We start from the raw sequence: 26,762 nt of genomic DNA, 5'->3' as shown, positions 1-26,762 counted from the left end.
ACAAGCTGTTTTCCCACTCTTCTGGCTTCTTGCTTGGCTTCGTTTGAGACTCTCTGTGTGTGTGAATGGTAGAAGTTCCGGTGGCACTGATACAACCCCCCACTGTTTTTCTTTTTAGCTGTTTTAATAGAATATGTCGATTTTCTTTCTCCCCCCCTCTCTTCTCGGGCGTTGTCCTAATAAATTGAGCCGAGAGATGCACTCGACTGAATTTGGTTTTTATTACGTCTCTCAATGCCCCATCTTTGGTCTTGAGGAGGAGGGATGAAAGAAAAAAAAACCTCTAACAAGAATAACAGCTGCCCACGCTAACAAGCACGCGGGATTCCGCGTAAACGCGCAAGAAATCGACCAAGGGGTGTCAAATAAAATTTTTTTCTTCATGTCCAGATTTTTATATTTCGAGGGGGAATTTTTTTTTTTTTTCAGTATGAGAACCGATCATTTTTTTTTTTCCTGTTGCCGCTATGTAATAAAAAGAATCTCATCCGTTCCCGCTGTATCTAACGACGATGGTGTGATAATGAAACCTTCTTTCCGTGTGCCGTCGATTGTGAAATAACTTTTCTCGCCATCACAATCTGTGATGATACTTGCAAGGCGAACAAATACCCAAAAAAAGGTTTCATTATGTTTACTGTATAGTAGGACAGAACACGATATAAAGTCCATACTACACTAAAGGGGAAAAAAAAAGAATAACCACCCGGTTGTTCTATTCCGGAGGGTCACGCATGGCTAACAAAGTTGCCCAACAGTCCGAAACTGAAAAAGAAAGAGAGAGAGAGAATTATATACGTAAAGGGGGAAGAGTCGATGAGAAAAAAAAAAAAAACGAACCCCTCCCCGTCTTTCTCCCCGTTTCCAAGACCATACGGAGCTCCGTCTTCTTCGTCTTCTCGTCCAGTCGGCTGCTAACCTTCACCTGAGCCAGGTAGACGCCCAAAACAACAAGAGAACAAAAAAAATCTTATTGCTTTGGGCTTTATTTTGTCTTCTGTGTGTTGCTGCGTGTCTCGTTTTAGTTTGTGTAGCTTTAAACTCGTCTCTCACTGATTTATTGGACTAGACATTTTGTTTTTTTAACTTTTGGAAGACAATCACCATCGTGTCCAGGCCAGTTTTGGACGAGTTTTCGTAGCAACGTCGACCGAAGAAAACGCGTCGAGTGACTTTGGCACGATATAATCTATCGATTTATCGACTTGAATGTGCTCACTGTAATTGAGTTTCAGCAGTGGGGGGCATTCAAAATATCAACTCTAGCCCGAGGAAAGAGAAAATAAGAACAGGTCTAGTGAATCTATTTCTTTGTCTCCAGAAACAAAACTCGTTGACAAGGACAAACAAAAACAAGTGCACAACGTAAAGAGAATCACACAGTTTTTTTTTAAGTGTTCTGTGGTTTTCCTCCCTCCTTAAAAAAAAAAAAAGAATTGAATCTGGAACAACTTAAATGAAGACCCGACCCCTGAAAATTGCGTGGACACCTGTAAAGAGCGACGGATGGGAAGAGGTTAGAAAAATTATTGTAATCTAGAAAAGGAAAACTGGGGGCCTTTTGCTTGTTGTTGTGAGTGCGGTTCATTCAACTCGGTTGGGAGCCTTTTTTTTTGTGTGTTCCGTGATCCCGGCGACTACGAAACTCTCTTTGTGTGTGTGTTCATCTTGTTCTAGAAGGTAAGTTCTTTATTTTCTCTAGGGCTATCGAAACATTTCCAAATGTGTCTAAGCCCCGTCATCCTTTTTCTTCAACTATTGCATTTACCTGTTTTTATCAAGATCTACGAGAAGTTAACTCTTTGTTACTTTGCTAGAGGGGGTCCCATCTGTGCGTCGCCATCGTCCGACCTGCTCATCGGTCGATTGCGTGTAGCCGAGAGAAAGTGAACGATTCAAGAAAACAAAAGTTGCAAAAAGAACAGAAATCGAAAGAAATAGCCGCCTGTTATTTGAACATAGTCGGCAACTTTGGCTTTGCTATACCAGTTTTGTGGGTGTTGTCAGTGAACCTCTTTGGCTTATGGGAACTGTACCACCTTCACCTTCTTACAAAACAGAGCTGTACTTGCTTGCAGTCTTATTAGACGCACTAGTGTCGTTGAAGAAAGTGCTACTTTTAAAGCCGAGTGCAGTGGGGATCGTGAAACAACGAGTCGAAAGGATGTTACGCTCGTTGAGGATTGTTATTATTATACTCTCTGTGGCCTAATGACACGAGAGAAATATAGTAATGAAAGTGACTCTTGACCCTTAAACTCGCCTCGTTTTTTTTTCCCACAACAACAAACACGCTGTTTTCTCTGCGCTTTCACCATGTCGACGACCAACACTCGCACGGCGGAACGTTCCAAAACATCAACAGCCACTATCATCAAAATGACAGATTGGGTAAGTGGCTCTTTTTTTTTTCGCTTTACCACCTCTGTATTAAATAAATTTAGCTATTGTAGGATGAACATTACCATACATAGACAAGCCTATTTTTTAAGAAAAACTGCGAACAAATTGTTTCAAAAGAAAAATCTATCATGTCAAAACTCGTTTCGTGAGCGTTCTGCAAATTGAATTCGACGTGCGCCATCACGGTGCATATCCACGGGCCAAGAAAAGAAAAAATGTTTGGTCTATTAGGAGCCATGTGATGGAACGGCTGGTAGCTTCTGAAGTTGTAAGTTTTCATTCTCTTGAAAGTGTGTGTCAGTAGCCACGAGTCACGTTATAATCAATAACTAGCGAATGTTCATACCCACCGTCAGTCTCTGTCTCAAAACTTTTGTAGCTCTTCCGTCATGCTCATCGTAAACACGATAGTGAATATCCATCTACGAAGTAAAATCCATACATCATATTGTCTGACGAGCCACTAATCTTTCACGGAAAGTGATTGGCGCGTGGAGCCGGATGTACATTTTGTTTGAGATGAGGGTATCATTACGAGAGCGGGATTGAATGTATCACTTTGTCTAAGGGTGAGGTAAGGTAGCGAAAGAAAAGTTGGAGGTTTAGAATCCCCGGATTGCTGAGCGTCGAATGATGCAATTGCAGAGAGAGTGGAAATGCCCAAAAATAGAAAATAATGCAACTTTTAAAAAAATAGCATTTTTTTTATTTTGCTGTTAAACGAGAATTAACGAAAACCAACAATATTTGTTTAATTTTTTGTACATATTTGGCTCCGTAAGTTAATGGCCATGTTATTGAAAGAGATTACTACTGATTAGGTAATTTACCATGCACCATTGCTTATGCAAGGATATTTACCAAATGTGAAAAATAATCCCGTTTCCACTGGATTAGAATGTCGATGGCGAAGAGCTCGGCATGTCTGTCACGCTACTATGGACTTATTAGCATATAGAACAAGGTGGGCAGACCCAGAAGCGCTGGCAATCATTGTGCTAGATTGACAATCGAACGACAATTCAATCGTCGCAACCTCATTTCGTTTTTGTTTTTCGGCATTAAAATGTAACAAAATCATCTGATTGAAACGTACTCGTTAACCTCGTGAATGTTTCCCTCAGAGTAAAGTCCGACCCCACCCTATTGTTGCTTTGCGTCCTTGTTTCATGCAAAATGAATATTCAAAAATCCCGTAGATTTCGAATCCAGCCGATCGGGAAAACGAACATCGTTAATGTATTCAACGCGACACAAAGTCAGCACCTTTTGTCACACAACGTATGTTCCGTATTTAGCATAAATGATAAACACGGGATACCTTGGAATTGAGAACAGCGCAGGCTTGTTTGCTTATTGGCCCCCACGAAACTAGCCATTCCAATTTTCTCGAAATTATTTTTAATTAATTTGATTATTTTTATGCGTGAACACTCGTTCATCCGACACAATTGGACGCCTCCGTCATCGTCAAGGACGCACATGTCGGGTCTTGCGTGTAGCATCTTCCCTCATTAGTATATCGGCCCCAAAAAAATGCGTGAATAATGATTTTTTTTTTTTTTTTTTTTTTTTTTTTTAGAAAACATACCGAGGACCTGTTATGGAAGGTCGTCGTTCACGACGAATGGTAGTTTTTTTTTTTTCTTTTTCCCACATCAGTCTCTTCTTCATCAAGACGCTACGGTGCAGTCGGTACGCACGCACGCGTCCGTTGGCCTTGGAACGTTCACTTTTTGTAAAGCTTTCATCTGCTATAGGCATTGCTATATATATATATATAAAATTGTAATTATCGAACGTGATTATTCACACATGAATATGAATGGGGGGAATATTTATTTTCTATGAGGGGCCTCCACGAAACTGAAGAATCCAAATGAGGATCGAGTTCGAGGTGAATAAGAAATTGTCCGCAATCAATCAATAGCATCGAGTTCTTTTCTTTTAAATGCACGGGAAAAAGTGTATTTAATATTATGCTTTAAGGACTTCTCACGTCTCTATTCTTGCGGTTGATTAGCATGTACTGTGAGGACTGTTTTTTTTTTTTTTAACCTTCACAGTCGGTTTGTTAGGTGCTCTTACGTACCTGTGTAGCGTCTACGGTATACAGCACGCAAACGGGGGAGTGCACGGTCTGCTGAAAAGATGGGAGTTAAACAGTAGAAACATACTAAAAAAAAACTCATGTGACTAGGAAACTGTATTTTACGATGTGAAAAAAAAAAGATCTTAAAAATTGTTAACTGAAAATTTTCGGGAATTTGTCCTTTTTGACGAGCGTTCTAAAAAACGGGGGAAACTAAAATGAAATTTCAAAAGCGGGAAGAACATCACTTACGCCGTATTTTGTTATTACGTCATTACGTTTAAAGATCGTCCCCTTCTTTTTATTTTGTTTTTCCTTAAAAAGAGAAAAGTTAAAAGAAATGCAGTGTAGATATTTTTGGAAGATGCAGTCAAGTTCAAAATGTAGAGAGTCGAGGCCAAAAGGGGAAAGTTTCTTATCTTTTTGTTTATTTGCCGAACAAAAATTTCGATTCTTTGTAGCTGCACTGGAGCAGGTAAATCACCAAATCGTTTATGCTCGAGTCGCTTCCCTTTTAACACATTTTGTTAAAAAAGAAAAGACGATCGTAAAATTTCAATTTTTTTCAGTTATTCAAGTTACGCTACTCGTTACGGCCGCAAGGCTCTTACAAGATAACGTTGGTGTAAGAATCAATTTTGACCTGAAAATGGAAAGGAAAAAACATGTGTCCTTAAGAATTTTTGTACGGTTCGTTTTTTTTTTTTTTTCAATTGACCCTTCCCAGTGACCGTCTCACTCGGTTGATTGGCAAACGTAAGAAGAAAATCAGGTTGACATCTTATTATTGTATTTCTTGATTTTCCGTTTCTTTTTTTTTTATTATTATTTGTTTAACACACTGATCGTTATCATTCGAGACCTTTTGTTTGTTTTTTTTTGGTTTGAAAAAGAAATGGCTTTCTTTGGTCACCTAATCTTAAAGGCCCTGCCAAGAATTTCAACCAAATTATTATTATTTTTTTCCCCTTTATGTCAGATGACCGGTCGTGACAAGTTCAGACCCGCTAAAAGACAACTGTAAGACCTGATTGGTGGTGAAAAGGTCAACTGGCTGATGTCGACAACAAAAAGTGGAGCAGGTCGCCTCTTTTTACCATAATAAGCTGTTCTGTTCATTAAAAATCACGTTTCAAGACGATCCAATTACATACGAAATAGCGAGAAATAAAAGACAAAAAGAAAACCATTTTTCGGTTGAAACAGTAAACTCTCTCCCTGGAATCCTCGAGGACGAAATATCAAACAAAAACTTGTTTCCATTTGACCGTATTTCCTAAATTCTTTAGTACTCACGTACCTCGTCGTACCTTGAGCTCCAAGATGAACTAAGCAGACGAGCTATGAAGATGCTTTAGTACTCATTTCTCTTCCGTCTCGGTAGCAACGAGCTAACGACATTTCGCGTTGTTTTGCCATCGACATATTTCATTTTTTTTCTCGGTGGAAAATTCAGAGGGAGTCGTAAAAATGTGGTCATCACACGTCCGTGAACGATGCTCGTCCAGCTTATAATGGTTGGCCGACTAATCATTAAGGTTCATCAAGTGAAGGACCTTGAATGTCCAATAAAAATCGCTAGTGCTGTGAACCCGTGTCTTCATCAGTGAATTTTCTTGTGACGGTATAACTCGTGTCTTTTTGCCGCTTCTCCGTTTACCTATAAGTTAGCTACCCCCCAGTTTTTTCGGGCTCTGTTGTTTATGGTTTGTTTGGTTGATGATGATGGCGTCCTTGACCATCGCAGCCCGAAAACAACAGACACAAAACACCAGTAAAAAAAAAAAGAAATATGCAAGTTTGTTATAGCGCGTCAGCTGTTTGAGGATTTTTTTTTCTTTCAAAACTCAAATGAATCTACGCTACCATGTAATCACGTTCTCTGATGTCATAGAGAGAAAGCCAATGGGATTAAAAAAGAACTCGAGTTGGGGCGATATATTATTACCATTATTTTTCACGATCGTTAAAAAAAAAAAGCTTCGTGTGTGCAGAGCATGTCTCCCTTGTGTGTTTGATGATGATTCGAGAAGGGTTCAGAGTGTACCGCATCTGTCAGAATGAATGCACGTAACGACCCGACACGCTGACCATTTGCTCCTGCCGACCAGTCGGCGAATGAAAAGCCCCGGCTAAGAGGGGCAAAAATCATTTAAAAAAAAAAAAGAAAAGCTGCTGCTTTATCGTGTTGTACACACAGACATCTTTTTCTCTTTTGCTTCCAACAGTTTTTGATGCTGGCGCCTGAGGACTGGAACACACAAAAAAAAAAAAAAAACAACTCATTTTTTTTTTTTTTGCTTGGTAGCCAAAGCTTCTGTGCCTGTTCACCTTGAATTGAAGTTTTAAAGGGCGGGAGGAAGAATCAAAATTCAATCCCGCAGAAGAAGCGTCTATTCAAACCGCCTTCCTGATTCCCGCATCTCATTTCTTATTTTTCGAGATATTTGTCTTGACAAATATGGAGCTTCTTATCAATATGTATATGTCTACTGCCAAACTATTGCAATGCGGCAATAATTTTTTTTTTTCCCAGAAAAAAAAAAAAATGTACTTTGCATTTGAATAATGCGCGTTTTACCAAAGCCGAGCGTTTGACTTTCTTTTGTGCGTGTCTTTCCTCTTTTAATTTTATCCTTATTTTCTTCGACAGAGTCCTATCCGAGAGCCTTCAGCAGTAACAGTTGCCGCCGCCACAGTTGCCGCCACCGCCGTCGTTTGGATGGACTCGACAAGATTGGAGCCTCCGCCGCCACGGCAAAAACGCTCCACTCCTCAGCCAGTCATCTCGAACCTGGAAGAGGCGCGACAGATGATTGCCCGGCTAACCGAACGAAACACTGCGCAAGGTCACCTCCTCCAAGCATGGAAGCACAGACTCAAACAACAGGTTGTACAGTTTTTTGTGATTATTTTTCTATCTCCATTTTCCTTTTCACCGTTGCAAAAAACTCGATGCTGCTCTCCTAATGACCATCTTCGCTAATAAATGGATGTTTTTTCTATCATTTCGCGTGAATTTTTTTTTCTTTTAGAACGAAGCACTTTTCGGGTTGCATCGGGAAAGAGAGGAGCAAATGCGGTTGTTGACCTCGCAACTCCTCCTCTTGGAAGCCAATCTACGCGCAAAGCAGGGAAAGATTGATGGGTTACTGAACCAGAGAGACCGGATCATCAGCGGTCAACAGGAGACGATACGTTCGTTGGAAAGGGAGTTGGATCGTTGCCGAAATAGCGTCGCGTCCGAGTCAAACGAGCAACAAGCCACGTTGGTCAACCGGCCGCAATCGCTGGCCGATCATCATCATCATCAGCCAAATTGCGACGAAATACAAAGCGAGTCATCCACCTGTCCGTCGACGGACGACAGTTCAACAACTCAACTTCAAGTGCGAGTTCTAGGCAGGGAGCAAGGAGATGAGAGTCTCGACGACAGCGATAGCGCCGTTGTTATCGACGACGATCACGGGCACTCGCCCACGTTTGCCCAAAATCCTCAGGTAAAATTCTTTTCTTTAATAAAACATTATTTAGCCTGGCATGGGCGTTAGTTATAAAATACCGTTTTGTATAATAGCGTCTCTAATCGGCTATTTTTGGACGGGGGTTGCCCATTATGATCGCACTCGCTATGTAGAAGAAAATTGCTGTACGAGGTACACACCAATTCCATCAACGAATTTCTTTTTTTTTTTTTTTTTTTATACCTGAGTTGGTTCGAGTATTACAGAAAAATGAGCATTACCTATATAGATGCCGAAAGGGAAAGGGACGCTTTTATGTGTTTTGTTTATGATGGATGTGGTCATCACACAACAATGAGGCAAACGTTGAAGGCCAACAACATCCCACTTCGTTTCTTTTTTTTTTCTAAAGACTTGCACGTAACGAGCGCATGTTGTGTAGCCTATTTTTTCTATTCAATATGTACGCCTTATGTGTTTATACACGTAGAGGTGCGCGTATCGAAAGAAACGCAAAGGCGGGATTTATTCACGTATGGTAAGAAAGTTTTATTGGCTACCCAATTCCGAAACGCTGCCCAGGTGCGGCTGAACCAGGTATTTTTTTTTTAGAAGGTGGGGGGGGGCGAATAGCGCGACACCTTGATCGTATGCAGATTATTTCAACGTGCTGATGAAATGTAGATTTTTCTTACGGTACAATCCACGCCAAAAATGCTCGGATAAACAGGTTTTTTTTTTAATGCGCAAATCTGATTAGCAAAGTCGTATCTCCTTTTTTGTTATCTTCGTTGATTGAAAATCGATTGTTAAATTTCCCATTCGTCATTCTTGAAAATTTGATCATGTGAAACCGTTATCTCGTAGGCCATCCATCAATCGGTTCATTCAATCAGGTTTTGGCAACAAAGCTCGACCTCCGTGCCATAGGACACCGAGTGATGGCTTGTCACGGAAACCCAGTTTATAAAATTAGATTTGCTATAAAAAAGAAAAGAGAGGCTCGCTCGTGCTTTGATTATATGAATGCGTAATTAAATGCACCGACAATAACCCCAATATCCATATTATAAAAAAAAAAAAATTGATTCATAAACCATAAGAAATCTGTATTGGAAATAGGAAAACGTGACTGACAATCTACCGTTTCACTATCAGGGACATTGCACATCGTTGTTTTGGAGAAAGTGAAATGTCTTTTTATACGATTATTGTTATAATACTTGCTCTTTTTTTTTTTCTTTCTATAGTTGTCTTTATTTGGGCTACGATATGTGAGAGAGCGTGACGTTTTGTTGTCGGAGAGTTAACGATAGAAGCTCCGCTCGTGTAAGTCGTGCATATCCACAGCATGATGTCGTCATGCGCCACCAGTTGGAGATCACTGATGGAACATAAACGTAGCGTCTTTATATAGACTTTTATTTTTTTTATATATCGCTTTCGAATCGAGTTGAGGAAAGAAAAAAATAACACACGCGTAATAAAAATGTGGAGCATGGGCTGAATGTGTCATGGAAAACCGGGCGACTTGATATGCACGACAATGGGAAATCCATGTCTAAAAAACATACGTGTCTATGCGCAAAAGCCGCAGATGATTTATGTTTTTTCTCAATTTTTAAGAATAGAAAATGCGGGCGTGTTTGCGAATTACTGTGAATGAAAGTCGTATCTTAGTTTGACTTCACAGTTCTCCTAGATGTGATTGTCTTAAACCTTACATGTTCATTCGAATAGGTACGGATTGTACAGCCCAATTTGGGAATATAACCTAAAAACGAAATGGAGCGTCGTCTTGTTGAGTTGTTAACAAAAAAAAAGCTCGTTTGACAATCCTAATTTACCAGCTTATTTTGGAACACACATTATTTATGTTCGTAGAGAGATGTATATCATTCAGAATTGGGCTGACATTCAAATTAGCTCGTTTTAAAAGCGATAATTAAAGCTGCGATACATTAACATTTTTTATGGGAATAACAGCAAGTCAGAATCATCCGGAGCATCTCGGACGTAGTGGATTCATCCCGGGCCGGCCTCACCATTTTCAGAGAAACTACGAAACAGCCGGGCATCCTGAAATCCACACGATTGGTGCGCAATCATCAGCGGAGGGTCATGTTCCTTCAGCCGGAAGAGCCGGAGGTTGAAGAAGAAGACGAAGAAGAGGAAGAAGACTCGATGGAGAATAGCAGCAGCAGTGACGATTCACCGTTCAATAAACGCGGCCACAAAACATTCCTGCGAGGCTCTTTCGAGCGGATGCCTGTCAATCAAGAGTCTACTAGCAGCCGGGGATCGGGTTTATCTTCGTCATCGTTTTCTCTGCGGGCAGCCAGTCTTTGCAGCAATCATCGATCTGTCACCAGGCCACGTGATGTCAAATTCAAAAAGAACAATAAATGTCCGTGGAAGTCGAATTCAGTCGATGGATGTTCGTCATCGACTCCATCATCGTCGCAGGAATTTCAAGTATCCTGCTCTCACCAGGTTTGATTCACGTCAAAACAATGAAAACTATTATATTCATTCCATTCTAAGCATTCTGTGTTCGGTTGTTGCACGCCAAAGTGTCACTCTGCATACACTGAGATGTATTTGTTCTATATTCAGTTGTTGTGTTAAGACAACGCATTTCGATACGACATTGATTAAGAAATCTTTTTTTTTAAATTAGGAATTGCAATGCCACGATTTAGGGTATTGGGTTTAATCGTTGTGTACGTCTGTGTGGTGTATATTTTATGGAAAAGATTGACCTTGCAAAACAAGAAAATGGGAATAGAAACGTCGTTCTAGATTGTAGACGGTGCGTGGCAGACGAAAATAGCAGGTTTAATGATCCGAGTAAATTCGATAGATGATAATAATCGATTCACGTCGGCAATACGAGTCATATCAACTTGTTATTATTATTTAACATTATTATTATTATTGGGTTTAGAGGCCACGATGAAAAGAGGCATTTGTATTCGACACTCACTGACATTTGATTGTATAAAATTACTTTATTCTTCCTTCAAATTATGTAAGTTTTGATAGCTTTGTGTGTGTGTGTGCAAAATAAATAAGAATTTTCTCTTTACCCATTTTATTTTTATGACGTCCTCCTTAAATGCAAAAACACGACGTCGAACTAATTTCGATTTTAAGGCGTAGGTTGCCTAGTCGTTCTATTGCCACCCTTTTCGATACCGTAAACAAATCGATTTTGAGATGTTTATGCACTTGAAGGTTGCCATTGTTATTTATGATTACGACAAAGAAAAAAAAAGAAATTTGGAGGGAAAACATTTCACAAAGCCAAAGAAAAAATCATTGTTGAAATTGGCAACGTTCGACATCCAGTTTTAGTACCGCGAGAACAGCGGGGGAAAGTGAAACGATCGTCAAATTACGTGAAAAGAAGGCACACAAACAAGGTGGTTATTGTTTCGGAAAATCTCTCTCAAACTCTTTGTTGTTTTGTGTAGTGTTTCTTCTTCTAGTGCAAACGTACACAAATTACAAGAGAGAAATTGACTTTAGTGCTCGCTGATCCAATTGTTCTTTACGATCATGCCCTCAAGCATGGACGATTCCTGTGGTGAATTACTTGGTCGTAACAGTTGTGCAACAACTCGTCCCTGGCCATTTTGCAAAGGTTTCTCCCTCGGCCCGTCCCCCATCAATAAAGCTGCAATCAATTAAGTAGTAAGTGAACCATTATTATACCGACTACTTTTTGTTCGCCATTTTTTCTCTCTGGGTGAGGCGGTCTTATATATCGTTGTTGATCCGTTCGAATTGTATCGACTGCGTCCCATTTTTTTCTAGCCACAAAAGATGGCCTTCTCGATTGCATGTCAGTTCGTTTAATAGCGTAATAAACAAAAGAAAAACAGGATCAAATGTCTTCCGCTAAAAGTCACATTTCTAGTGCACGTATGCAGAGCTCGGGCAGGCACACGTGCTGATACCGAGAAAATGAGACGCCATTGCGTTTCGCATTTTGTACATGACAACTCCATTATTTGTGTTGTTTTTTTTTTTTGCTTTTTGGTTTTTTGGAAGAATATTTATATCAGGACGCGATTAGTTTGCCTGTCTTGTTTTTTTTTCGTAACCGTTTTTCTCTTTCTTTTTCGTTAAATTTTATTGAGATCTAGTTTTCTTTTGTGGAATGGAATGAGGGCGACGTCCTCGACATGTTGAATTTGATTTAACGGTTGGCTGAGAACAACATGGCGGGACATAATGTTGTAAAAATGACCTAAGTCCGACCATCATTCAATTTGAATGCCGTCAGACGAGTTGAAGGGAAAAACAAAATCGTTCTTTTCTTTTCACATTTTTTTTTTCTCTTCGTTAGGCAGTTTTTTTTTTCGCTGGAAATCAGGGGAGGGGTAATAAAAACGAACACGTTGTTACCACATGTTTTCCTACTGTTTTCTATTTCACTGATGAGGTGGCAACGATTAGGTGATGCCTTCAGGGCACCAAATTATCGTAACATCCTGCCACATTTTATTCTTGGTTTCACATTTTCTTGATTGAATTAAAAAATCGTGTTGACGGTGCTACCCGATGCGTGAAGCTCCGACTCGTTTTGTTAGGCCTTTTTTCTTAAAAACAATAATTATTGTCAACTCTCGACTTCTTGTCGTTTTCACGCCCCGTTGATTCGGATGACCATCTTTCTTTGTTAAACTGAAATTTCGAGATCATTCAAAACATTTTCGATTTTTGTCCAATTGAAATTCCACTTTTTGAATCATTTTCTGTTTACTGGATTTTGAGATCAATTCGCCTGGCGGATAAAATTGCAACAACAAAAAAAAGTCTGACCCAGTAAAAAGCCAGTACTTTGCAGTTTCGTGGCTTATCGAAAGTCATTCAGGCAAAATAAAGAAAACGTAATTTTTTTTTTTTTGACGTCAAAAGTATCTCATCATCCATTACCTACTGCGGTTGATGGATGTCCATTGACTGTGATATACGAGGAATGGTATTTTATCTTTTTGCTTCTTCGTAGAAATGCGTAATCAACAGCGGACTTGTAAAAAAAAAAAAGTGAACGGTTCGGCATTGAAAACGAACAGCCGTGGACAAACCTCCGAGTTTCTAACGAACGATGATTTCGAAGGGAGGGGAACAAAAAAAAAACAACTTATTCTTTGAAAAAAAAAAAAAAAAAATTGTTGGATGAGCTGGAACAGCCTCCTACAAAAACCAACGCCTTTCTTATCTTATTCCCATTCAGGCCGTTTATTTTTTTTTAAATGGGAAAGTGACGGACCTTTTTTTTTTTTTGTAGAGAATTTGTTTCTTTTATTCAAAAACAATTTCTTTTCTTTTTTTTAAGCTCAGGGTTAAAGTGCGGGAGGCTTCTAATTTCATTCAATTTCCACTTCGTTTTCCCGCGATGATAGACTAGTAGAAGAGGAGAAGCATGTGAATAAGCATGGCACGAAAACGCGCTTATCTCTTTGAAGCTCGTCACGAAATATTTCGTTGCAAGTCCTTTCTTTTTTTGCGACGACCCTGTTGTTGTTTGACTTGTTTTTGGATGCCACAGCACTTTTTTTTGTGTGTGTAAACCCACACAGAGATGCGAGTGCTCTCGCAACCTTGGAAAGATGAAAAGCCAAGGGCATGTAACGAGACGCATATGTTTGGGTGGGGGGGGGCGTAATTGAATACGAATTATGAATTCATGCATATGTATCCATCTTTCCTGTGAAAATCAACCATTAGGGCATATACAGCTGCTGTGCTGGCAGATGAACGTCAGCGTTTATTATGACAGCTCAATTCATTTCTTTTGTTTGCTTTTTTTCAAGTAAGACGACGACCTCGTCTGACATTTTCTCCATCGCATTTGACTAAATCGCTGGGAAAAAAACAAACAAGGCGAATGTATTTTCTTGTGTATATGATAATATATTTGGTTTTCTGTACATTTCAAGGATTATTAGAATAATAATTATGATATCCGCCATTTTTCTTAGCTAGTATGTTTTTTTTCTTCTTGTTTGGGGAAAAAGAGAGGATAGAAGAACAAGAAAGGGAAAAAAAAAAACAAAAGATGGAAAATAGCAGGAAAAAAAATAATACATTTTTGAGAAAAATTCCTTATACAGCAGATACACTTGTATGTATAATGTTTTTGATGCGCGGGAGACACAAGAGGATGACGAAGGGAATATTATCATATCTTAGACAGGACGACGTTCTCCATCTTACGTTGTGATCGTAATGTCGAGGAACTCGCATGGGAGGGAGATTTTTTCTTTTATTATTAGCATAACAGACGACTGGTAAATGGGATTCCATATTTTTGTGCGTGTGTGTGTGTGCTGTAGTTACGATCTGTATATCCCGAAGGGGGTATCCAGGCGGCGCCATATTACACAGACACACACGAAAAATCAATACGTCATTCAAAATTTGGTTTTTTTTTTTTCGATTGCAATTGTATAATTTTTTTTTTTTTTTTTTTCATTTTTAACGGATGGAATTTTTTTTTGCCGAAACGATTGTGATTCGATGTCTTTTGGAGTTGGTCCAAAACATTGGATGGACCTCCCCTTTTTGCGTGTGACCTGTACCACGGCGAACGGCTACTGTTACAAACAATTTTTTCGTTTTCGTTCAAAATGTTTTGCGTCTTGAAAGTTTTTGGGGTTTTTTTTTATCTCGCGGAAAGTTGAAACAAACAAAGAAAAAGTTAACAAACGAACAAAAGGAAATCATATTATTTCTTTTTTTTTTTGGGTTGTAGATAAAAAAAAACAAAAAAACGTCGAGGTCGGATTTGACTCCACCACTTTCTCTCTCCCCCCCGTCTGATAGATCACGAATATTCCCGCTCCGAAAATGGTCATCTACCGCTCGTTATTTTCGGCAACAAAAATAAAACAGGAAAGAGAAAAAAAAACAGACAGCACAAAAAAGGTAGAAAAAAAAGAAGCGAAAAAATTTTTTTTTTTGTCAGCCGAAAGAGAAAAAAAAACAATAATTTCATGATGAACGATTCAGCCCATCAAAAAGCTATTCCCCTTCATTTTTTTTTTCTGCCTTTTTTTTTTTTTTTTAAAGGAAAATTTTGTGCCGTTTCACGACGTTTTTTTTTTTTTTCCCCACTTTTCTTTATTTTTACGATTTTTCCTCGTTTGGGTTTCGTTTCGTTTTTTCTTTCGTTTCATAGGAATGGTTCGACATAGTAACGGACTTGATTAGTGGAATGGTGGTGGTGATGCAAACGGGCTGAATCACCAGCCGCCGATAATAGGAGGGACTCGCTGGAACGGCAGTTGTTGAAGGCGTTGGGGGCGTGAGCGTGAGTCGCTTTGTTGATCATGTGCCGATGTTTGACGTCCTTGGGTTTGAGCATGTTCTTGTGGTTACTAAGCAACCGACTCGGCGTTAAGATTGATTTCTGAGTTAAACCGCTGACGTCGAGGAAACGATCGAATTGGACGCCGGACGTCGGCGTCGCGTCGCCCAATTGCGGGAGAATTTGCACCGAGCTGGCGCAAATGCTCAACGATGTGCAGTCGGCCATGCCGTTGTGCGGAGGCGTTAGCTGCAAACTGCTGCTGCCGCCGCTGCTGGCGCTGCTGCTGTTCCATTCAGCGCCGTCGCCGCTACTCCGGTCGGGCGTCCGTGGGGGTGTCGTTGTCATGATGGTCGTTTCGGAATGTTGTTGAAACAAGAGCTGCTGCTGTTGTTGTTGTTGCTGTTGCTGTTGCTCTTCTTCTTCCAAACTGTCCATCAGATGGAATTCCTCGAAATTGTGTCGCAGATCCATTTCATCCGCAACGTGATCCGCCGACGGCGGATCTCGGGGAGTCGGATTCGGCAACTTGGGTTCTGTTACTTGGACCGGCGTCGGAGTGACGCTCATCCGAACAGGTTTCCGCTTCTCTAGCGTAAAGTAGCCGTGATCGTTGACCGAATCGGTTCGAACGACGCCTTTGCTGACCGTCACGGGTTGCTGGATCGCAACGGCCGGGGTCGGCGCGACAGCCGCCAACAGGCGGGCAGGTTTCTTTGGAATTTCGGGTTTTTTCGAGGCGGCAGTCGAGACAGCGGGCTCGAATCGGCGAACCATTTTCGTCACTAACGGCGTCTCCAATTGTTGTTGTTGGTTGGCTTTCGTTTGCGATTCGTTTTGGCCAACGTTTTCTTTGTTTTCCGGATCGAGTTTGGCCATTTTGGATGCGGCTGGATTAGAGGCGGAGGATGAATCGTCAGGGTCCTGGCTGGCGGCCATTAGGAGCTTGCGATTGGCCTGCCTCAGTTGGTCCAGTTCAGTCGATTGCGTTCGAATGATTTGGTCCTTCTGGCGGACGATCTCGACGACGCGCTTCTGCTCCTGGCGCAAGAGGCTCTCAAAGTGCAACAGTTTGCGGACGATGGACTGCAATTGGCCGTCTTTGAGGACTCGGAGCATCCTCATTTCGCGTTCCTTTTCTTCGACTTTGGTGGAGCAGGCGGCCACCAGCTGGCGCGCCCGTCTGCTCTGCAATCGCAGTTGCTCCCGCGTCAACGCCAACTGCTCGCTCGTCTCCTTCAGTTCCCGCTCCAATTCCTCGATCCGGCTTTCCATCTGCGCATAAATTAAAAGCAAAGATAAAAAAAAAAAAAAGACTCGTTAGGGAATGAAATTCTTGCATTAGCCGGTCGGTGACATTCAACAACGCGTTTCTTTTTCCTTTAAATAAAAAAAAAAAACAACAACAAACAATCGCAGACAAAAGACATGACAGTAAAAAAACAAAAAGTCCTTGACATTGTTGGAGATCTTTTTACACGACTATTTTATTTCTTTGCAACTTGGCAAAGGCCATAAAAAGACCGCCTTTTGTGACAGGACGATATAGCCGCCGCTAGATGGCTCTTTATTTTTATTTTTATTTTTAAATACGATTTGAAATCACGCGATCGTTACGACAATGAAAAAGAAGCTTCGAGAATCGTTCCAGGTTTTTCGCGTTTAAGATTAAAAAAAAAGAGGCTACTAGCGGTGACATTGGCTTTCTACATCGGTAAAGGCCAAATGATGAGGCAATTGGGCAATCGCATCAAGGTGTACAAAGGATCCGTATACGAACTGAACCGGAGACATAGGAAAACTATTTTCGAATCGAATAGGAAAAGGGGACAGAGATGGGAAATCAAGGGGATATTTTCAAAATCAATTGCGAAGTGATAGAATGTTCGTCTCCAAAAGAAGATGGAGAAGGGCAGATAAAAAAAACATTTACTTAAAAAGGGGAGGCGGCAGCCGTTTGCGCAACAGTTTTGATAACAATTGAAGATAGCAGACGCAGTCTTATTGCTCAAGCGGAAAATTAAAACAAAAACAGTCCTTGAAAGTTCACCTGAAATGATGGGGGGAAGGCATTTCCGATGGGCGAAACTAAATTACAGTGGCAAGAAAAATGCAAATTTTGGATAGCCAACAAGAGATACAGGGAGCACAACCGGTTATCTCGAAAAAAAAAATCGTTATCGTATTCGTGACCGATGTCTCCATGACGACTTCAAATCCATTTGTTGAGTGTTGTCATTTTCTTCTTCGTTTTTGAAATTTTTTCTCAAAATATCAATTTAATAAAAATGTACACATGGCGGCCTTGTGCATACAGCGGATGGGCTTTATTCGACTCATTAAACCTTCTTTTTTACATTTTTTTTTTATCTTGAATTCGCCAAAAGAATGTCGTCGACTTTGTTTTTTTTTTTTTAACAAACGGCAATTCTGGTTTCAACTCACAAATGTTTGCCCCTTTTTTTTTCCACTAGTTTATTAATCCTTGATATTTTTTTTGAAAGTAATGAATTTGAAAACAACCTAATTTTCAATCGGAAAAACGAACTCTTTTGTTACGCGTGTATATTTTTGGGCGTTTATTATCATTGTTCTGAATTGGAATCAATTGTTGTCAGAAAGGGCGTCTACCAACAACTTTGGCCTAGTAACCGAACGACACACTAACAGACCCTTTATTCCTCTTCTAAAAAAAAAAAAAAAAAATCATTCTTTAACAAGGTCTTTTCTTCTTCTTCTTTTTTTACTGTCTATACCTCATTCTGGTGCGCCCGGAATCAGCGTGCGTAATTACAGATTCACCAAGTAGACCTTAAAAAAAAAAAAAAATGGAGAGAAAGGGCCATCGTAACTACAAGCGTCTCTTTTTTTTTTTTTTTTCAAACAAGACCCGTTGTCCGTGACTTGGCTACAACGTTGTCATGGGGTCGCGTTCACGCACACTGGGTCACGACAGACAACAGCAAAAAAACTGGAAAAAAAAAAAGAATGCCGCTCCCCTCCTACACACACCTGGGCCCCCACCTGGGTTCGCGGGACTTGTGTCTATGTCTATAGTTGGCATTTTTTTTTTTTTTTTAAAGAGAGGTGTAGTATCTTCGGGACCGTTTAGGCTGTGTTTTTTATTTTTATTATTATCTGGGACGCCCATGTTCTATGATTTTCTTGAAAAAGAAAAATTCTAGTAGAAGGGGAATAGCGTTTTTTTCTTTTTTCAACACTTGTGCAGTGGGTTATAAATTATATACACACATTCCTTCTCCTGAGGTGATAAGATCGCACGGAGCAATAGGTGACCCGCATTCTGATTAGTGTCGGATCAAGTGGAAAGAGAGTTTCCCAACACGTTTACCAATTGCCTCTCTCTCTCTCTCTCTCTCTTTTCTCCTGTTGCGTGTGCACACTGATTATTAGCAAACGTAGCGCCGATGAACGGAAACGTTGCAAGGGGGGGAAGGTGCGAGTCAAAGTGAAAATCTTTGGAGAAAAAACAAAACACTTGTTTTCACATTTTTGTTCCTCTTCCCTTTTGAAATGAACCGCCCTAGTTTCAAAATTGAGTCAAACCGCTGCCCATCAGAGAAGTATACAAAGATCGATGTTCCATCCTGATACACGAACACCTTTGAAAGAATATTTTTTAAAAAGCGAGATAAGGATCGTATTTTCACTGGCTCTATGTTGCGCTGAGATGAAAAAGAATCCATCTTTTTTTTTTCTGTCGTTTTGATTTACTCGCAGACTTTCTCTTTGTTGTCTTTAGGGGAAGGCGGATGTTTTGTTTTTGTTTTATTAGACGATTGAATTCCTAACAGACACGCGGAATGTGCTCGTCCAAAATCTGCCATTTTTTTCGAGGGGGGGGGGAGATATCATGTCAAAAATGTTCGTTCCCCCATGAAAAAACAAAAAAGCCAAACAAACTTGGTCGATTGTTTGTTCTAGTTTATAAAGAAAAGCACAAAACAAAAAAAAAAAAGCTGTTTTGAAAAAAAAAAAATGTTGCATTCGACAGGTTTCCAACTGTAACGGGGATTGCAGCTGTGTGTCTAGTTTTCATAATTTATATAAGCCCTGTTTGTCATTCGACTGTGTACCTCACGAGTTTCTCACACCGACAACCTTTTTGGATGTTTGTTCTTGGCCAACGATGATGACAAAAGGAAAAAAAACGAGAAAAACTGGAAATTGAGAAGGGGGGGGGGGAAGAAAAGAGTCGCGAAGAACAATCAAGTGCCGTTACGAACCCGCTTCTCTTTTGTTTTTAAACAGCCCGAAATGTAGGGCACATCGAGTCAACTAACCCACAAATAATTTTTTTTTTTAATGTTTTTCTTTTTTTTTTTTTCTATTTTCGAAACAAAATTCGAAGGGGAACGTATTAGCATTGAATTGCGGCCGTGAAAATTGGGTTTACATATCCGCCAAAAAAAAAATTATGTTCCAAGGCGCTTTTCTTTTCTTTCTAAATTGGTTTAGTTTCTCAGTAATAACCTTGTGGTAGAAATCGAAAAAAAAATATAATAAATAATCAAACACGCACTTGATTTCGATCAATAGATCAAAAGATCGGTTGATAGCCTTTGTTTTTCTTTGTTGCCTATGGGTGGTTGCGTATCCTTGGGCTTTCCGAATATTCACGTTGTCCAGGAAATATCGACTACACACACAAACTGTTTGCCACACGATGTTAACGCACTGGCCGCACGTTGAAACGCACAAGGGCGGTAGTGGGTAAGGGTGAACAAACCAAAAACGGTAACGAAACCTGAATGACAAGTAAACTCAATAACTAAAGTCCCTCCATAAAAATGGTTTTAGGCTACGTTGTTTTTTTTTTAGTTTTTTTTTTAAGGGGAAATGAATTTTCGTGAGAGAATCAATGATGGCCCCGAGGAATATCAAGACAGGGTTATACAACCAGGATGGGGAAGAAGGAGGAGTTGAATTTATAATGCACACGTTGTGCAACAATCGGCTAACCGTTCTTCCGGTTCCACTCCCCTCAACCGACTAACTTAATAATCAAATCGATGGCGCCACCATTTCGCCCTCATTTCTTTCTTCCGATGATGTCAACTTGTTTATTTTATTTTATTTTATTTTTTTTTTTTTGAAGGGCAACATCAACACATTTTGTGGTTTGTTTCCGTTCTCGCTCTTCCACCCGCCATGATTTTCTTTTTAACCTTAAATACCGGTTGTTTTTTGTTTTCTTTGCGTGTAAGTATATTACAAAGAAAGAGATTCATCATCGACTTTCTCGGTAAAAAACAAAACAAAAAATGAAATCAACCGCAAAGCGGCTTGTGTAGGTAGAACGGAAGCGTCTCTGCGGCTGTGAATCGAGTCATCATTAAAAGAAAAAAAAAAGGGCCAATCCCATTATTTTCTTATTGTTGCCAGTAAAAGGGAAAATCACCTCTTATCTCGTCATGATTTCGACTCATATTCAGATTATTTTTCAAACATTTTCTGTTTTGTTTTTTTTTTCGTACAGAAATTTATGGGCTCTATTAAGTTGCTCGTTAAAAACAGCAATAATAATTCGCTTATTTTCTCTCTTCAGCCTTTTTTTTTTTAATGTTTAATAGAGAGGGATCGAAAAAGGCGTGGCTTTGTGGGCGGCGTATCGTCTCGGTTAAAAATCTGTCTGTGTGGGGCTACACGTCTACATGATTGTGTGTAATTATAAACATCAAAATGAACAACAGGCGCACCGACACATAAAAAAAAAAAATGCGACAAAAAAAAACCTCGTCTTGAAAAAAAAAAAAAAAATGAAAAGTTCTCTCTCGTTTATAACCGAGCCGTGACACACACACACACACACATTTATTTTATATACCAGTGCCCCCTGTGCGTGATACGGCAACATTCCACGTTTTAAAAACTGCGCCGCTCTACGCGCAAACGATATACGAGAAAAGAGTATTTTCTTTTTAGCGAAAAAAAAAAAAAGAAATGAAATAACAAAAATGGGGGTCTATTAAATGTAGTGCCATTAACTGGTAAGGGAATCGATTGTTGCCTTCAATCAAACGACCCCTCCTATATATTTTTGTGAGCATTAAACGTGCGCTAGTCTGTCTAGCGCTAACTACATACTAATCATGATGCCGCGTAAAAGTCTGTGCAAAAAGAAAAACGAAACACTAGTGAATTTTTTTTTATTGTTTTTTTTTTATTTTTTATTATGCCGCTCTTCATTAGCATAATCGATTGCTGGCGCGGTGCCGTGACGACGAATTCATCACACAACAACAATAACAACACAAAAGGGAAAACCCACTGCGCACTGGCGGCACGGATGATGGTTCAAAATATTTCAAAAGGAAAAAACCGTTGCGTTTTTTTTTTTTCAGTCTGAAAAATTTGTGTGTGTGTGTGTGCGGGGGGGGGGGGTAGTTGTGGAAGGTGGATGATGAGTAGAAAAAAAAAAAGAAGCCCTGTTTTTTTTTTTTTTTCGTATTATTATGTCCATAAACGGCCTTCGCGTATAGGCTGTGTTTTTGAGAAATAACAAAGGATGACCTCTATATATCTATGCGATAGAGCCTATTTTGAAATCGTGCCTCGGGAAAGTCCTACACTTGTCTTGTTGCGTACCTTTTTTTTATTTTTTATTTTTTTTTTGAAAATCCTATCTGAATTTTTAATATTCAAAGGGGGAGGCATACGCTGAAAAACAATTCATCATCACGGATTCACGTCTGTGTAAATGTCCTCATTTTCTCCTTTTGAAAACAAAAATTGTTGGGAAATAAAAAAAAAATCATTAATTTTGAAAAACCAAGAAAAGAACTGTTGAAACAATAGACCTGAAAATATAACTTGCCTTACTTGGTGGCATAAGAATTTTGGGCGGGCATTTTGAAAAAAAAAAAAATATATAAAAAAGCAAAATCTCTTAAAGTGGATTACACTGTCTGCATACATTTTGTTGTTGTTTTTCATACGCTGGCCAGACGTAAAAAAAAAACAAAAAAAAAATACAATTTTTTTACGAGAGTTGACTTGTGTCTTTTTTTTTTATTGTTGTACCGCGGGCCGTGGCTTTGAACAACAACAACAAAAAAAGATGCTTGACACACCCCAACTTTCTGGCCGGACATCGACAGGTGCACGTGCTTCAACTGCTGAATGAGCCGCCATTTTCATGCCGGCCCATCATGACTCTCATCTTTTTTTTTTCTTTTCTGTGGTGCTTGTGAAATCAAAGTCGAAGAAACAACAACATCATCATGTGGGTTTTGTGTGTTTCGGTTTCATCATCGAGTGAAAATGCACCGATTGTAGCGGCACGTTTCGATCGAGTTCCTCCGCACAATCACGACTTTTTTCAACGTTGTTTTGGCACGTCTAGAAATTTGTGAAAACAAACACGGTCTAGTGTTTGAGGTTGTTTCACCAGGTGCCGGCTGTTCGAGGATCGTTTCAATCCTTAAATGGTGGCTTCGAATATGATAGAAAACTGTCGAGTCGCCTTCGTGTTTTGTTTTCCCCTATGCCAAAAGCTGCGATGCGTGTGCCGATGACGTCAGTATTACGCAGACACCCGTTTCTCTCAGTTGTCTGCAGCTTCGATTATATCAGCTAGCCATTTTTTGACGCACGTTCAAAAATAAATAATTTTTTTTTTTTTTGATTTTACCTTGAGGATATTTATCGATTACTTGCCTTGCGGATAGTCCGTCAACACAAGTTTTTTGTAACCTCGTTCTTCTTCTTGTTAGTTTTTTTTTTTTTTTTTTTAACTCATCAAAATCAGAAGAAGAAAAACTCTCTCCGTAGAAGAAACATAGCAAAACATTGTCGTCTCGAGTGTGAAAGGTGGTTTGGATGGGTTGGCTTTGTTGTTTGTGTCTCGCTTCCCACACTATCCTCGCGTGATGATGGATGGGACCGGCAATCATCCCAGCTGTATACTGGCCTCAATATTTCGGTCGTAGCTCATTTTTTTGTTGTTATTGTTGTTACGTTTCTGTGTGTGTGTGTGTGTGTGTGTCGTCCCCCTGTGGAACGACCTGCCATTTTTTTTCTCTAGGATCATCGTCATCATCGTACTTTGAAGTACGGGAGAGAGCAGAACGGCATATCTATTCGCTTGACGGCCGACTTTTTTTTTTTTTTCAAAAATAGTTTCTCCCATTCCATCTGCATATTATTATGCAAACCCCCCCTTTTTTTTTTGCCAGTGTACAGGCCAAGGTAGGAGCGGCCAAGTTCGCCACCAGATGGCTTTGAGTACAGCAGTAGTATGTGTTTACCGGGGTCAGACGAAAGCCTGCAGCCATTTGCTCTTGTGATTGCGGGACTCGGGTTATCCGCAGCTGCAACAGTAGAGGCCGTTACGCAGGAAAAATTACGTCGGCCTTTTTTTTTTTTATTTATTGGGAAAAGTTAAAACAGAAAATTCACCGTGATTTTTTTTTTTTAAGTGAAAGAAAGAAAGAAAGAAAGAAAAAAAGGGTCAACGCCTTGCAGCTATTTCTTTTCATTTTCGCTTCTTGGTTTATACAGGTTGTCTCTATCACCCCGCCCCGACCGAGAGAGTCAATGGGATTCATGAATCCTCTGACATCCTATCCCCTTTTAGACGGGCGCGGATGGCCTCGATTCCGGACGACCGTTCCATCTCGCTTTTTCTTTCTTTTCTTCTTTATATTTAAAAAAAAAAAAAGGATTTATTTCCATGTTTTTTTTTTCTCATTCGCAAAAAAAGAAAGAAATGAGATTCATTTTCATGTGCGCTGTGAAGCCAATTTTTTTCGTTTTCTATAAAATTCCGTATGAAAAGTACGTCCATTTTCTTGACTGAAATAAAAAAAAAGAAGAGCTTGCAAAGAGTCGAAAACCAAGTTCCCAAAAGTAGAAGTCGCTAGAGCGCAATGAATAATGGCTTAAGCGTTCACGAAAGCGGGACGAGGAAGACACGCGTGCGGCCCGATTTCTCGAACGCCAAAATATCATATCAGTGCTTTATGGCTTTAGAACATCCAAGCGAAATCAACGACCACATAACAACAACCCACAAAAAAGTTTTCTCTCTCTTTTGACGACCGACTTGATCAATAGACCGCGCACGTTTGATGAATGACATTTTCTGCTTTAATGTCTGTATGATTTCATCCAACTTTTGAAATGTTTTTCAACAATCTGTGCACATCTTTCTGCTTCCCCCCTTTTTTTTTTTTTCATGGAAAATGGAAATTAGAAACGTTCGTAAGAACAAAAACATCTGCTCGAAACTCTGGCGTCTTCTCTCCTTCCGGAAATCCGAGATCTATGGGAGGGGAAGTTGAAGCTGCATCTTTTTTTTGTGAAGTGTGTCTTGTACTCGGAACACGACAAGATGTTTTGTGCGTATGGGTAAACGCAACCGTTCGAATTTCAAACCGTGTCTGGGACACACAATAGACGTATGTGGCGCAGCTGCCAACGCTCTATTGATGACGAGGGGGAGAGGCCCTTTTTTTTTTTTTTTTTTTATATATATATATATGTATATATACACACATCAAAGAGAGAGCGATTTTTTGTTTTGTTTGGGGCAGATGGGTGGGCCGGAATAACAACGGCGCTCTAACGGCCGGTTGTTATATGAAAAAGATGAGAGCCCAACGGACATTTTCGAGATGATTCGAATTTTCAATCACGATTGAGGCCGGCTTCAAATGTAACGTCTATGCATTTTATAGCAGATTGGGAACACAGGGACATTATTTTGTTTGTATTCGAAAAAAAAGAAAAGAATGACATAATCAAAGTTCATACGAAAACCGATGGGTATGATGATGACCTACTTTTTCGCCGTTGGGTCTGTGTTGTTATCTATTTTTGGGTACGCAACGGTGAAAATAGTAAAACAAAAAGGAATTGTTCCATCGACAACGAAAAATGCTTTAAAAAAAAAATAGAGGATCAATCGTCACGACCGATATTTTAAATATCGGTGAGGGCTTGAAAAATGCGTTTTTCTTTTCCGATAGCGTCGAAATAACAAGATGAGGATGCGTATAGAAAAGAAATGAATACGGAGAGCAGCAGCTCTGCATGTAAAAATCAAGCCCACCACATCCGCAGGCGACCGCAACCGTCTTTCTCAGGTTGTTGTCTATACAACTAGGAAAGAGATATAGGTCGTGTATAGAGGATGTTAGCCAGTCAAAAAAAAAAAAAAAGAGGAGAGAGTCTGAGCTTTAGACCAGAAAGACCCAGGAGCGAAATTTTAGAAAAAGGAGAGGAAGCAAATAACATTAAAAAAAAAAAAAAAAAAAAAAGACGTACGCACAAATTCTGACATTTTTATATTAGGTATATATTTTTTTTTTTTTTTTTACCTTTTGAAGTAGAAAATTGTTAAGTTGAAAGACCCGGTAGCAATTGTCATAGACGCAGACACACTCTGGTGGTGTATTCTCCTTTTGATGGTTACGTCGAAATGGGTTGTTGCAAATCAGCTATGCAAAAGGGCTGGTGGGGATTTTGGTTCACTTTAAAATATTTTTTTAAATAATGCACCAGCACAGAAAAAGAGGGATGGGGGTTGACGTGAGCGCGCGTGCGGGATTCCCGCAAGTCACGGCACATAAAAAAAACGGCGGTTATTTTTCTTTCTCTTTCGGAAATAGTTTTTCTTTTTGCTTTTTCAGTTCAGCCACACACACAACAAACACACACACACACACACAAGCACACACAAGAAAATCTGTTGTAATGAATCGCAATCACGTTATATACCACCGTAGTGGAAATAGCACACACACACAATTGGCTCGGGCTAACGAGTATCGACCGTTTTCTTTCCCTAAAAATTTGAATGTTTTCCTTTTTCTTTTTTTTTTTTTTTTTTAAACACGACAATGATTTCGAAGCCGTTCCACTGACTTCACTTTGGCCTACTGTCCGACATGAAGAAGCCGACGCTGTTTCTCTCAGAGGGGGAAATATAAAACTATAACGGCCAGATTTTTTCTCCTTTTTTTTTCTCCTATACCACTGGCCTCTATTGGCGTTTTTCAAATAAAGGTGAGCCTCTTGAGAGACTTCAGGTATAAAATTCAGAGAAAACACAAAAAAGAATTGGCAGGTAGATGCCGAAACACGTCCGTTGACGGACTACGGACGCAGGTAACTGAACTGTGGCCCTGGCACTTTGAAATTTTTGTATCTCTCGCCACTGCTATCACTACACACACACACACACACACACACACACACACACACACACACACACACACACACACACACACACACACACACACACCTTTAGGAGGAGGAGAGAGCCGGAGGAGTTTGGCAAAGGGGGGGAGGTGTAGTATATACAATGAAAGAGGAGGGAATAGGAAACACACGTTACAACAAAAAAAAAAAAAAAAAAGAGGAGCTGTACAGAGTGTAGGTACACTCTGATCGATGCTATTTTCCAACTTGCATGTATGTGAAGCCAAACAGACATTTGACTTGTGTGTACGTTATA

General features: G+C 39.9%; 3 protein-coding genes across 4 annotated transcripts in view; 2 read left to right on the top strand and 1 right to left on the bottom strand.

The window, feature by feature from the left end:
* Nucleotides 1-26,762, top strand: part of LOC130692363 (ubiquitin carboxyl-terminal hydrolase isozyme L5-like) — a 53,594-nt gene that overhangs the window by 20,456 nt on the left and 6,376 nt on the right. The window lies entirely within an intron of this gene.
* LOC130692351 (uncharacterized) lies at nucleotides 969-10,962 on the top strand. 2 transcript variants are annotated; one of them, XM_057515452.2, is made up of 6 exons: nucleotides 969-1,680; nucleotides 1,818-2,391; nucleotides 3,986-4,033; nucleotides 7,149-7,385; nucleotides 7,531-7,995; nucleotides 9,946-10,962. In XM_057515452.2, the coding sequence occupies exons 2-6, from the start codon at nucleotides 2,317-2,319 to the stop codon at nucleotides 10,456-10,458; spliced, it is 1,338 nt and encodes a 445-aa protein (XP_057371435.1). In that variant the 5' UTR covers nucleotides 969-1,680; nucleotides 1,818-2,316; the 3' UTR covers nucleotides 10,459-10,962. The 2 variants fall into 2 exon arrangements, with proteins under 2 accessions (XP_057371435.1, XP_057371437.1); XM_057515454.2 differs by lacking the exon at nucleotides 3,986-4,033 and having other exon boundaries at nucleotides 983-1,680; nucleotides 9,946-10,960.
* Nucleotides 15,122-26,407, bottom strand: LOC130692350 (transcription factor SPT20 homolog). Its single transcript, XM_057515451.2, has 2 exons — nucleotides 25,624-26,407; nucleotides 15,122-16,555 (listed from the first exon to the last, which is right to left on the bottom strand). The coding sequence occupies exon 2, from the start codon at nucleotides 16,553-16,555 to the stop codon at nucleotides 15,146-15,148; it is 1,410 nt and encodes a 469-aa protein (XP_057371434.1). The 5' UTR covers nucleotides 25,624-26,407; the 3' UTR covers nucleotides 15,122-15,145.

Source organism: Daphnia carinata, chromosome 1, assembly GCF_022539665.2.
Source record: "Daphnia carinata strain CSIRO-1 chromosome 1, CSIRO_AGI_Dcar_HiC_V3, whole genome shotgun sequence".
NCBI classification, from domain to species: Eukaryota; Metazoa; Arthropoda; class Branchiopoda; order Diplostraca; family Daphniidae; genus Daphnia; species Daphnia carinata.
This window is presented reverse-complemented; position numbering and strand designations above follow the sequence as displayed.